This window comes from Carassius gibelio, chromosome A17, assembly GCF_023724105.1.
Source record: "Carassius gibelio isolate Cgi1373 ecotype wild population from Czech Republic chromosome A17, carGib1.2-hapl.c, whole genome shotgun sequence".
In the NCBI taxonomy this organism is placed as follows: Eukaryota; Metazoa; Chordata; class Actinopteri; order Cypriniformes; family Cyprinidae; genus Carassius; species Carassius gibelio.
The window spans coordinates 18,590,057-18,603,095 of NC_068387.1; the positions used below are offsets into that span (position 1 = coordinate 18,590,057).

The 13,039-nt window shown below is 34.7% G+C and overlaps 1 protein-coding gene across 1 annotated transcript; it reads left to right on the forward strand.

The window, feature by feature from the left end:
• The first annotated feature begins 226 nt into the window (after positions 1 to 226).
• LOC128031664 (phytanoyl-CoA hydroxylase-interacting protein-like) lies at positions 227 to 10,482 on the forward strand. Its single transcript, XM_052619993.1, has 5 exons — positions 227 to 819; positions 6,711 to 6,901; positions 7,198 to 7,372; positions 7,656 to 7,773; positions 8,608 to 10,482. The coding sequence occupies exons 1-5, from the start codon at positions 726 to 728 to the stop codon at positions 9,143 to 9,145; spliced, it is 1,116 nt and encodes a 371-aa protein (XP_052475953.1). The 5' UTR covers positions 227 to 725; the 3' UTR covers positions 9,146 to 10,482.
• The last annotated feature ends 2,557 nt before the right edge of the window (positions 10,483 to 13,039 follow it).

Below are 13,039 nucleotides of genomic sequence, written 5' to 3' on the forward strand. Positions count from 1 at the left end.
AACACCACCCACTGTTTTAAATGTCTAATGACCATACACAATCTAGAAATGCATTTTAATACAATATAATTGAAGTTTTGTCGGTCATGAATACAATTTTTTTATTGAATCATTTACTCGTGATCTGATGTAAGGGTTCACTGTCTTACAGAACGAATTCAAAAGATTCGAATCACTGGATGAATCAATATCCCCACCCTGTTCACGCAGGGGCCGATTCGGTACCAAATAAGGACATGAGTTCGACCGTTTAAAGTGACGTCAGCGAAATGGGTGGTGGAATAAAGAGCGGAGGTAAAGGATCGAAGTGTGCTGAAATTGAGAATCAACGATAGTGTTGAGCGTGATCTCTTCTTTACATAAACCATAATTGAACGCGCCGTTCTTCTGTTCATTTCGCGTCAATCCCTTTCTCCACATCGAAAACACTTGTGGCGTTTGTCAGAACGAGGGAACTTAAGATACCTTTCTATTTTCTGAAGATGAGGACAACTACCTTCATTTTATTGAGCCACTAAACTAAATTAATCTACTTCTAGTGTCTATGCTTCTGGCCATGTATCCATGTCCAACAGTGTGGTGGTGGTGAAGACGCATTTTCCACAAAAACGACAAGGAAAAGAAAGAGAGGAATCAAGGAGACAGAGCACCAGACTCAGCCTACTTGGTTTTCCAAGCCAAAGCTGAAGAATTATTTCCAAAGACATCCACACGCCTCTGCAGACATGGAGGCACACGGGGTCGCGAGCCCGGTAAGACCGCGTGAGGGCATGACCAAGAACGTGAGCCTGGAGTCGCTCCAGCTGTGCGAGAGAGACGGTAAGAAACACACAGTGAGAGACTGTAAACTTGACACTATTATCTACGCCTGTTTTCCCCTATTAACAAACCTTTCTAAGGGACCTCGTTTATTTTTTTATGTATTGAGCGCTTAGAGACTGTAGTAACACGGGGTTATACATTGCTGTAGGAAAAAAATCGCCTGTCACATCCATGAAAAGCGGAATAGTGAAACATGGCAGGCTGCCTTTGTGTGTGCTGGCTGTGGTATCTGATCTCACTGTCTGTGTGAGGCTTTCGTTTCAGCACCATGGACACTACCCTCATGTAGTCAGCTGTGTTTTCTCTTGCAATCTCCTTTCATCATCATGCGGTCGGTCAAGCTGAAACCAAGAAACTGGTATTGTAGAAAATAATATAAATATAAAAATCTCAGGTGCCCTAAAGCACTTGATGCTGATGTGTTGGGGGTGAGGGTTTTTGACAATGATAGCTATATATATTTTAATGTTCATTTTTTTATTTGTATATTTTATATACTTATATCATGCAATATATAAAAATAATAGTCAAATATATTCATATATCCTAAACAACTCATAGCATACTTATAGTTTGCAATTTATTTGTTTTCATATGTGTTGTTTCGGATATATAAATATTAGTTTAGTCTTAATAATTTGTATACATTACATTCATATGCATAATTCATATACATAATGAAAAAACATTTCCTTGAAAAAAAAGACTATAGTTTTAAACCAAACATATTTAGCTGTTTACAAGGAGCACATGCCAATATATATATATATATATATATATATATATATATATATATATATATATATATATATATATATATATATATATATATATATAATATATAGCATGAGACATATATTTATGTTACTTTATGACTTTATATGAATATTTAAAATGTGTTAAATAATGCATAAACACATTTCTTGAATCACTAAACTTATTTAGCTGTTTACAAGGAGCATCAGACATTTTTAACAGCTACATGTTCACAGCAGAAAGTGAAGTCAGGTGCTTGCGCACACATACTGAGCAGGACTCATATTGGGAGGAACCTGCTGTGGCTTTTAAAGGCATACAGGCTTGATGTAGAGTCTTACATGAGGATACAGTAATTGCCTTTCACTTTCATCACTTGATAACATCTCATTTTGTTTGAGTGGAAGTGCAAGCCTATAAATGCAAATCCATTTAATTGAAGGAATCACCTTTGTCTTTTTAATAAGCACTACAACCATCAGTGCTTCAATAGTGAGCATGTGTTTGAAAAATGTCAAAATGTGTCATCCTCTTTAAGAATGACTGAAGCAACAAACTGCAAATACGCAATTTGGCAGGCTTCAGAAGAATGCAGTGTTCCACAATGACTCACCCCTTTTATCTTCCCCACATGAATGTATTTGAATCAGCATTAATTAGCCTGAATAGATTGCTGTACTGGCAGCACAGTGCTTCTTATCTCTTTGAGTTACCACGTTTACACTTCAGTGCTCATTTCATTTTGTTTAATTGTAACAAACTGAGTTTGTTTTTGAGGTACTACTTGAACTCTCTAATTATCTGTAGTAAACATGGACCATACTTCTCATCTGTTCAGATGTCCTAACCAGACACAGCTGTATCTGACTTTAAACACCCTAATTTAAGATCTTTATAAGATGATGTTTAGGATATTTTTATTGAAAAACTATGCTCTTAAAGAAGATTTTAGTTAATGTGTGCATTCATATTATGATTGAAACTTCTAGGATTGACTAATTCTAATCCATCAGCTGAGTGCTGGTGTAAATATCTAAATCAGATTAGCTAGAAACCTGAATGTGTTCCATGCAGGATGTTGAGCAACCTTGGGAATTCCTGACTGCAGCTGGAAACAAATGAACAAATACATTTAGAGAAACGTTGCACAAATAACATAAACAGTTTAAGATGTTGAAGTGAGCCTATCTAATAAGGACCTGGATTTGTAGTGAAGCGGCTGTAGATTTGATTCCAGTAAGAGGCAACCAGTGAACTGTAAACTGTTTCTTCCATCATTGTGCCCTTGAGCAAGGGATACAAGTATGAAGAGAGATGCAATATGAAGACTAGGCTTTGATGTATGTGATAAGTGAAATATAAGAGAATTAACAAACAAAACATCTATACAATTCAGCGCTGTTTAAAAAGAAAAGAAACAAATTCCCAGCTAGGGAAGACATTCATTTTGAATTACTGAATAACAGACAGCACATGCTTAATTAATTGGTAGACTGGTTGGAAAATCATCCATAATTAAATGCAAATAGTTCATTCTGTATGATTAAGTGCTGTAATTATTATATGTTGCTTGAGGCTTGACTTAAGTTCATTTTCCCTCCCCTAGAGAAGCTGTGGGCTCATAAACTAGAAAACAGCAGCCTGCTTTACCATTATATTATGTGCACAGCACTCATTGTGAGCTCTGCAGCTCATCTTGGCAAAAGTTAATTGCAAAGTAAATGTGTCTTTATTGTAGGCGGAGAGAAACAGATTATGCTCAGAGCAAAATTCCCCACACATATTTGGAGCTAGGATCCTAAGAGAATCATGTAGAAATGTGTGTGTGTGGGTGTGTGTGTGTGTGTGTGTGTGTGTGTGTATATATGTATATATATATATATATATATATATATATATTTAACATTTAAAATGTATTATTATTATATATTTTTTGCTCATGTTAGATGTTAGCAGGCTTTTGTGGGAATTGTTTGAATGGTTTGCTTTGGATTAACATTAAAAACCTTATAAAACAAAATGTAAAGTTATTTAGTGTAGATAAATATTTTTAATAATCAGTATATAACCATTAACCAAGTTTTTTCATGCTAGTTTGGTGGCAGGTTCTGTCACTTGCAGTAGATATCATAAAACATGTAAAGCCTGACTAACTATGACTAAACTGTTAAAATATGAATTTACTGTTGTGCACAGATTGTTGTTATGCAAATGGAAAATGTGTTTAATAATATGCAATTCTGTGTGCAGTTTGGAGTGGGTCCAGAGCTCATTAACCAAAATCTAAACCCTACTAAACTAGCATTCTGCAAAAACACAGAGACATTTACAGATTTAACCAGCAATCTCGCTCTCTGTTGAAGCTCGTACAGGAGAAAAGCATTGTTTGCTTGCACAGGGACCAATACAATTTTGTAGTCAAATGCAGTGCTGTTTGCTCACATTAAGACCTCGCTGTAGTTTTGGATTTGTGAGTGTTTGCTATTTAGTATGTTAGATGTGCTGTCTGTGCGGTCTGGACATTTCTGTTATGCTTTGTTATGCAATAATGCAGTTTTATGAGAAAGCAGCTCACACAAGCTTCTCTGTTGATGGATATTCGTGGTTGTTTAGATGTTTATGAAGGAGATATTTAAAATGGACTTTGGTGAATGATTTATTTGAAATGTCTGATGTTTCAGTAGTGTAGGTTCTTCTGTGTGTGTGTTGCTTTAAATAGACTGTGGTCCCTCAGGAGGCTTTTAGACATTATTAGAGTCGATATAGAACCAGATGCTCCACACTTTTCGTTCCCCGTCTGATACTCTCCCATGATTCAGCAGGTATTTCTCTGTCTGTGCTCTCCTGTTTTGAGTCTCAAATTCTTGTCTATATATACACTTCAATTTAAAAGTTTGTGGTTGATTGATGTGCCTGCATTTATTTGATCAAAATAACACTAAAACATTATTATTGCAATATAAAATAGAAAAAGTTTTCTATTTTATTATATTTTTTAAATGTATTTTATTCCTTCAGAAATCATTCTAACATGCTGGTGTGGTGTTCAAGAAATGTTTCTTATTATCACAGTTGTGCTGCTTAATATTTTTGTGGAAACCGTGATGCATTATTTCCAGGGTACTTTGATCAATAAAAAGTCTATACTGTCATTTTTGATGACAAATGAAATAGTATTAAGCTCTTTTAAAAGAAAAAAAACCTTTCCCCAAACTTTTCAACGGTAGTGCATGATGTATAAAAGGTGTCATCTTTTCTGAGAAATGGAGACAATGAAAATTAATTTATCTTCCTGCAGCTGTAATCACTGTGTATGTGAAGGTTTTGCCATCTTCCTCTTTAAATTATGCTACATTGATTAATGGCCTTGGTTTGCTTCCATGGAAACATCTGTCTTTGTTAAAGCATGTCGAAGGACCTGTGGGTGTTTCTAGAGAGATGCATACTGCTGGTCTTGTACTTGTTTTTGGTGCAAATAAAGTAATCTCATTTCTACGCACTTGCTTTATGATTTTGTAGTGAGTTTTTTTAATGACCGTTTGACCAAGGCTTCAATAAGATTACATTAACATTTGCTGGAGATAAAATTGTTTGCGTATTCTAAACGTATGCAGCATCAAACCAGTTTCTTAAAGTGTGAAGGAAAGCAGATTCTGCAGTGAGAAGACGTAAGAGAAAATCAAAGGTTGATAAACAGACATCTGTTGTTTGTGTGAGAGAGGCTGTTGGTAGAAGCGGGTTTTGGAGAGCTTCTTCTGTTAGAGCCAGTGTTGTAGGAGGACTAGTGTAGTACAGGAACATATCTATAACTCAGCCGAACATTGTGAGTACTATTATTTTTCTAGAAGACATTTCACTGTTTTATTAGTCTTCTGGTGCATTTGTCTCTTTAATTTTTTACTTTATATCAAATAAGTGCAACTTTATTTTTTGAAACTGTCACTTTATTTTCTATAATTGCGACTTCATCACAGATATGGCTTTTTACTACACAATGTGGCTTTGTATTTCCAAATTACTTTATGTCTCTCTATGCTGACTTCATTTCTTGTTTTGAACTATATTTATTGTAGTTGAAACTATAATTGTGACACAATGTGAATTTCTCAAAATTTTGACTTTCTTATTTCGTTTAGTCTCATTATTACATTATTGATTTTTTATTCAAAGACAGAAACAGGCTTTTAAAGGATTGTTCTGTGGTCATAAGCAAGGGTGCATGAAACATACGCTAGCATTCAAAATTTTGGGGTCAGTAAGATTTAATTTTAATGTTTCTGACAATGTTTTTGTAAAGTCTTTTATGCTTACCAAGGCTGCAATAATTAAAAATACAGTAAAAATATTGCAAAACATGATTATAATTAAAATATCCTTTTTCAATTTTAATATATAACTTTTTCAAAATGTTTTCTGTGATGGTAAAGCTGGCTTTTCACATAATACTTCAGAAATCATTGTAATATGCTGATTTGGTGCTCAGGATAAAATTGTTATTATCAGTGTTTATTACTTTCTGGAAACCATGATACATGTTTACAGGATTATATGATTAATAAAGTTCAGAACAACAGAATGTAATTTAAATAGAAATCTTTTGTAACACTATAAATGTCATTACTGTCATTTTTTAATCAATTTAATTTGTCCATAAATGTTAGTGAAACTTCAGGGTTCAATAATTCATTTAGTATAAGAGCATCTGTCCATATTCAGATATGCATCCTCCAATAAAGCAATACTCATACAGAGTTCATATTATAGTCATTTATTTCCAGAGGAATATGTCAGCAGTAGTAAAGAAATCAGTTTAGGAGAGAAAGGGCTCAGTGTAGTGAACAGTGAGCTGAGGGTGCTTATTGTACAGTAAAGCTTTATCATGACCCCATTCATGGTTTTAAGAGGCGGTTCAATGTTCACTGTGCTTTGTTTAGAGTGTGTGTGGCATTCCTGTTGTGCATTTCTGGACACTAAGATAGCACAGTGCACACACTGTAGCCAACAAAGCACTTTTCTTGCTCTGTGCGATTGTGTATGTGGGTCAGTGTATCAGTATTTATAGAGAAACACATACGGATAAATATTTCAAACAGTACAAAGGATGTTAGACACACTTTCTTTCTTTATCTCAGGTAAGGCTGAGGATCCTGGAGTGGTGGGAATGGAATTACCTGTTGCTCGCAACATCAAGATCAGTAACATCACATGTGACTCCTTTAAGATCTGCTGGGAAATGGACCCTCATACCACAGAGAAGATCACACATTACTTCATTGATCTTAACAAGAAGGAGAACAAAAACTCCAACAAATTCAAACACAAGGTACTCAATGATTCAGTTCACTACACAAATTATTTAGTCCTTTATGTAAAAAATATATAGCCAAGTAAAATTTTAGTTTTCACAATGACTCTACAAATATTCTGTAGATTTTTTTCATGTGACATATTGCCTGGGGTTTCAAAGTCTGTAAAAGTTTATAATACTAATTGGCTTTTTTTGTGCCTATTTATGAGAGAGTTTTAGTACATTTCATTCTGTTGTTCATAGTCATAATAAAAAAATGATTAAATGTCACTAATTAGTCAATTCTTTCCTGGATGACTCTCTGTCTTTAGGATGTGCCTACGAAGCTTGTTGCTAAGGCAGTCCCGTTGCCCATGACAGTGCGAGGCCATTGGTTCCTGAGTCCACGGACAGAATACACAGTTGCCGTGCAAATAGCATCCAAACAGACGGATGGAGACTACTCTGTATCACAATGGAGTGACATTGTTGAATTTTGTACAGCAGGTAAATCACCCAAACACACACATACATATAAAAAAGAATGCAAGACAAGACTATAGAGACTGTTTGATACACAAAGGTAATTAAAAGTGCTGTAAATTGGTATTAGAAAAAGAGATTGAAATTAAAATGTAAAAACACACATACATTTCACAAAAAAATGTTTTTAAATACCTAATACCAAAATAATCTGAAATAGGAGAATAAAGATAATAAAATGTTGTGATATTGATCGGCTTTTTATGTGGTTAACAAGACTAATTAAATATTTTCATCAATTTTCTAGATTATTCCTCAGTGCATTTGACACAGCTGTTGCAGAAGGCTGAAGTCATTGCTGGCAGGATGCTCAAGTTCTCCGTCTTTTACCGAAATCAGAATGAGGATTACTTCCAACACTGCAGGTAATAATAAAAAAATAAACTTAGTAAAAAATGCTAAGGATACGAGAGAGAAGGGAAAGGTAATCCAGGTAATCCAGGTTGAGGAAGATGAAGATTATCTTTCTTTACTTCTGATTTTCAGTTTGGCATTAGGAAGCAAACAGCTCCCTCTTGTGGAATAATTTCCTCATTAATAAGTCAGGTTTACTTTCTGCTTTTTGTGAAATGCCTTTATATTTTCACTTACATTTATGTTCAAAAGTTTGGGGTCAGTATGATAAAAAAAAAAAAAAAAAAAAAAAATATCTATATATATATATATATATATATATATATATATATATATATATATATATATATATATATATATATATATATATATATATATATATACTTTTATTCCACATATACACTTTAATCTGATTACAATAAATACAAAATAGTTGTTTATTATATTATATTATAGTTGAATAATATTTTGTAAATTGTTTATATGAAAAATAATATTTTTATAATAAGATTTCTATTTCAAATAAATTATTTTCTTTTTAATTTTGTATTCATCCTGAAAAAATTTATCACAGTAAAATAACTTATCATGGCAAAAAAATAAAACAGCACATCTCTTTTCATCATTAATAGTAATAAGAAATGTTTCTTGAGCACCAAATCAATAAATTATCAAATATATTAAAATAGAAAACTGTTGTTTTAATTTGCAGTAATATTTCACAATACTGTTTTTGCAAAATAAGATAAATGTTGCTTTAGTGAGCATAAGCAACTTAACAGTAGAGTAATGATATAAAGACATGTGAATAAGGAATTTTAGAAATGTCTTTTTTTCTCTCACAGGGATGTCCTTGGCAGCCGAATGATGCCCTCGGTAAAGGATAACAGCGGTAGTCATGGTTCACCTCTCAGCGGTAAACTGGAGGGGATCTTCTTCAGCTGCAACACTGAGTTTAACACAGGTCAGCCGCCACAGGATTCCCCCTACGGCCGCTTCCGCTTCCAGATACCCGCCGAGGTTCTGTTCACCCCTGACACTCGCCTCTACTTCGGGGACTTCTACTGCATGTACACTGCCTATCATTATGTTATCCTCGTCCTGGCTCCCCGGGGCTCGCGTGGAGACCTTTACTGTAGAGATCGCCTGCCAGAGCTGGATGTGACAAACAACCGCTTTCTCACACGTGTAAGCGGGGAGGATGGGCGGGTGGTGTTTCAGCATGCGCAGGATGTGATCCTGGAGCTGATTTATACTGAGCCGGTGCAACTGGCCCAGGGGACTGTCTCTCAGATCAGCGGCCACCAGTTGATGAGCTTGTCAACGGTCAATGCTAAGAAAGACCCCAGCTGCAAGACCTGCAACATCAGCGTTGGGCGTTAACTTGGGCGAACATTCTCAAACAGGCCCAAAATGCATAACAACCTCAGCTTGGTACATTACAGAACCAGATACAGATGAAGCCCAAGATAAAAGAATCCTCCAGATATGCCCATGTGGCAATCAGACCCTTTTGGGGGGCACCCAGCTCCCCTCAGCTAATGCTAGAAAAGTATATCTTTGCTCAATGAACTAAGAAGTGTTAAAAAAAAGTGCAACAGAAAAAAAAATAAAAGCGAAAGATTAAATAAAAACTGATTTAAGGCAAAAAGGATAACAAATCAAGATTTTAATATAAAAAAAAACTGAAAAATTTGAAAACGGAGACAAAGAGTAAAAGCTAAATTTCCACACACACACACAAAAAAAACCTTAATCTCCCACTGTGAATCTTTCATGTGTTCTTGGTGCTTTTTCTGCTTGAAATTCAGACCCCAGCCCTGTTTATCCCCAAACCATTTGTGATTTTATTTTATAACACAGTGACTCTCAGACAAGGATGTCTTGTTCAGTTTCTGCTGTGGCAAACTCCACGTGTCTTTTATGTTGGACTTGTACTGCATGAAGTCTGATCCTTTAAGCATCTAAATGCCACCTCAGCCTTTAAACCTTTATACGGGGATTTTCTTTAGTTACACCGATCATTCCTCCTGTGGTCTGCGTGCCTGTAATCACCCTTGACATGCGCCTCTGAGGTCTTCTACTGCATGCATACTGCATATCATTACATTATCCAGATGGATGTGACAAAAAAACAAATGCTTTAAGAGTTTTACGCCAATTGATCATTGAAGAACCTACATGCCACCTCAGCCTTGAAACCTTCTACTTTAACCTCAGTCTTTTCATTTTCTACTGATCGCAATTCTCCTTTAACCTTTCTTACTCATTATTATATTGATGTTCTTGTTTCATAGTTTTTTTTGTTTTATGTGTTGCAGTATTAATGGTGTGTGATGATTTCTGATAGAATGTCAAACAGTAAGTAGAACTGATTTGTGTAGAACATATCTATTTCTGGACACAGCTCTGTCCAGGTTCTTGAGGAGTTTGCACTGTCCTGTCAGAGGCCTGATGGGGTCATTCTTGCACCCTCTGGTGGTGAAAAAGTTCAATTTCAGAGATGCATATCTAAGATTTTGTGCTTTACTGTTTCTGAACTTGTTATTTGTTCCTTAAGCTCCAAAAATAGAAACCAATGGCAGCAGACATGGATGCATTATTTTAAATTTTTTGAAAACTCTGCCAGTATCTTAAAATCTGTGGTCATCATTTAAAATAAAATATTAGGATATTATTTTTTAAACTATAATAAATTCTACACTTTATGTACTCATAAATTTTCTCTTAGGTTTTTTCTTAAAGTTTGTGTGCGTGTGTTTAAAGAAGTACAATATACATTATAATACTGTAATATTGTAACACTGTAATAACATTAATATTGTGAAACATTATTACAATTAAAAAAATATATATATAAATATATATATATATATATATATATATATATATATATATATATATATATATATATATATATATATATATATATATATATATTTTAAATGTAATTTATTCCTGTGATGGCAAAGCTGAATTTTCAACAGCCATTACTAAAGTCTTTAGTGCCACATGATCAGAAATCATTCTAATATGCTGATTTGGTTCATTTTTTATGCTTATTTGGTAAATACAAAGAACAACATTTATTTGAAATAGAAATCTTTTGGAACATTATAAACGCCTTTACTGTCACCATTGAACAATTTAATGCACCCTTGCTGAATAAAATTATTTATTTATTTCATAAATCTTACTGAGCCCAAATCTTTTAATGGTAGTGAAAAAACATAAACCCCAGTGAGTGTTTTGTGTTTTATGGGAGTTCTGATTTTGTGTGTGTGTGTGTGTGTGTGTGATTGTGTTTGTCTGAATGTTTTGTCTGTATATACTGTTTAAGTGTGAGAACTGTTTAGACACAAGTGTGGTGTCAGCTGGAGATATGACTGTTTGACTGATAAAGCGGGAACTGTTTGCTTAGTTACATTTTTTTACACAGGAAGCCTGTTGTCTGTTGTTTGAAACAGGAATATCTGTGCCCTTCATTAGTGAAATAAAGGTGAAAAGGGAACAAAAAAAATGTGTTTATTGACTCCACAAATTCATGAATTTTATTGCCTTACTCTAATCTTATCCTGTATAAAATGTTGCACAGGACAGTAACCAAAATCAAGCTCTCTGTGTGAATGTGCCTCAAGACTGACAGATATGATCAGTAAATACTGTTTTTCTTGTTGCCATGTTTATGAATACCAAATGTGACTGTTCATTAAAGATCATCCAGAGTGAGACTACTGTGTGTGTTAAGTGTGCCAGTTTTTGGGAAGTCTTTCTATAAAAATTAGCTCTCATGCACATGCTGGCAAGTTCTGCACAGTAAAACATTCAGTGTCAATTCAACACTTAAAGTGTCAATTTTAACACTACTAAAGATAATATAAGGTTTGTCTAGTGTTAAAAGTACACCATTCATAGTGTTGCATTTTTAGTGTTAATATTGCACCTTACAGTGTAATACTGCTATTGTTGTTTAAATTCTACACAATGTGGTATTTAACACCCCTTGTGTTGTTCTAATCCTATAAGTGTTATTCATAAATTGTTCTTTTCGGTGCAAACAAAAAATGCTATTGTATGGTGTTAATGTTCAAGATCAGACATAAAATGAAGAGTCTTCAGACAGATGTATGGCTGTGTGGTCTCTACTCTGCAATCAAGCTGTTCTTCTTGTGGGTGGCTGCACATCAAAGACAAAAATAACACTCAAGGTCAGCTCTCCAACTGATTTTATTTATATTGGTCTTTCATATACAACTCATGTGGCAATATTTGAGGCAGACAATAGGTAGTGACAGAAATGTCCAAATGTACCTTTTTGAAGATGTTTTCAGCTTGACAGGATGACATTTTTCCAGGTCCCTTGCAGCCTTGTAATGATGGTGGAATCAAATGAAGTAGGAGACCAAATATCTGTCCCATACTAATTAACATAAATGACAAATTCAGCAAAAAAATAAATAAATAAAAAAAATAAATGCATCAACACAGAATATATATAAAGCATGAATATACAGTAGATATTCTTATTCTGAAATATAGTCTAACCTTCCTCTAAAGAGAAGTAATCGTATGCATCATGTGGTTTAGTCCACATTTTCAGTTTTTCTGTTTATGTTCCCTGATCAATGTTTAAATGTGAAAAAAGTCAATCTGTTCATTGTAAAGTGATCGAGTCCCTTCAGTCTTCTTCAGTGTTTTATTTTCAGTGAGGCTGGTTGTGGTACTGACCCATCAAGATGACATCCAGCATGGTATATCAGTCACTCTTCTCTGTCAGGACAGCCATCACAAGATCATAACGTCTGATCTTCTGGACATCCAGTGGTGGACCGGAGAGCATCTTGTTGTGTGGTTCCAGCTTGGCAGAATTATCCAGGGCAGCAGATACTTCAACAGGACATATCTTTCTGCAGAAGGCCTCAGAAATGTAGATTTCTCTCGGTCTATTATTTACACAGAGACAGGTGACAGCGGTCGGTACCAATGTGTGCTGACTAAAGATGGACAGAAAAAGTGCCACTTGGAGAGGTTGACTTTGAGGTGAAAGGTAAACTTTTGTGTCATAATGCTTTTCTCAAAGTATATTTTTATATTTATTTCTATCACTTGCATTTTCTATCTCTCTTTAGTCCCACAGATCTCCAAAAGTGTTGTTTGCAGGGTCAGGACAGAGGGTCGTTTTGTCTTGTTTTTGCTGTGTTGACTGGTCAGGCTGCATTTGTTCAGTGGAAAAGATGGAGTCAGGTGGTGCTTCAGTGGAAATCTGACTCTCTGTTT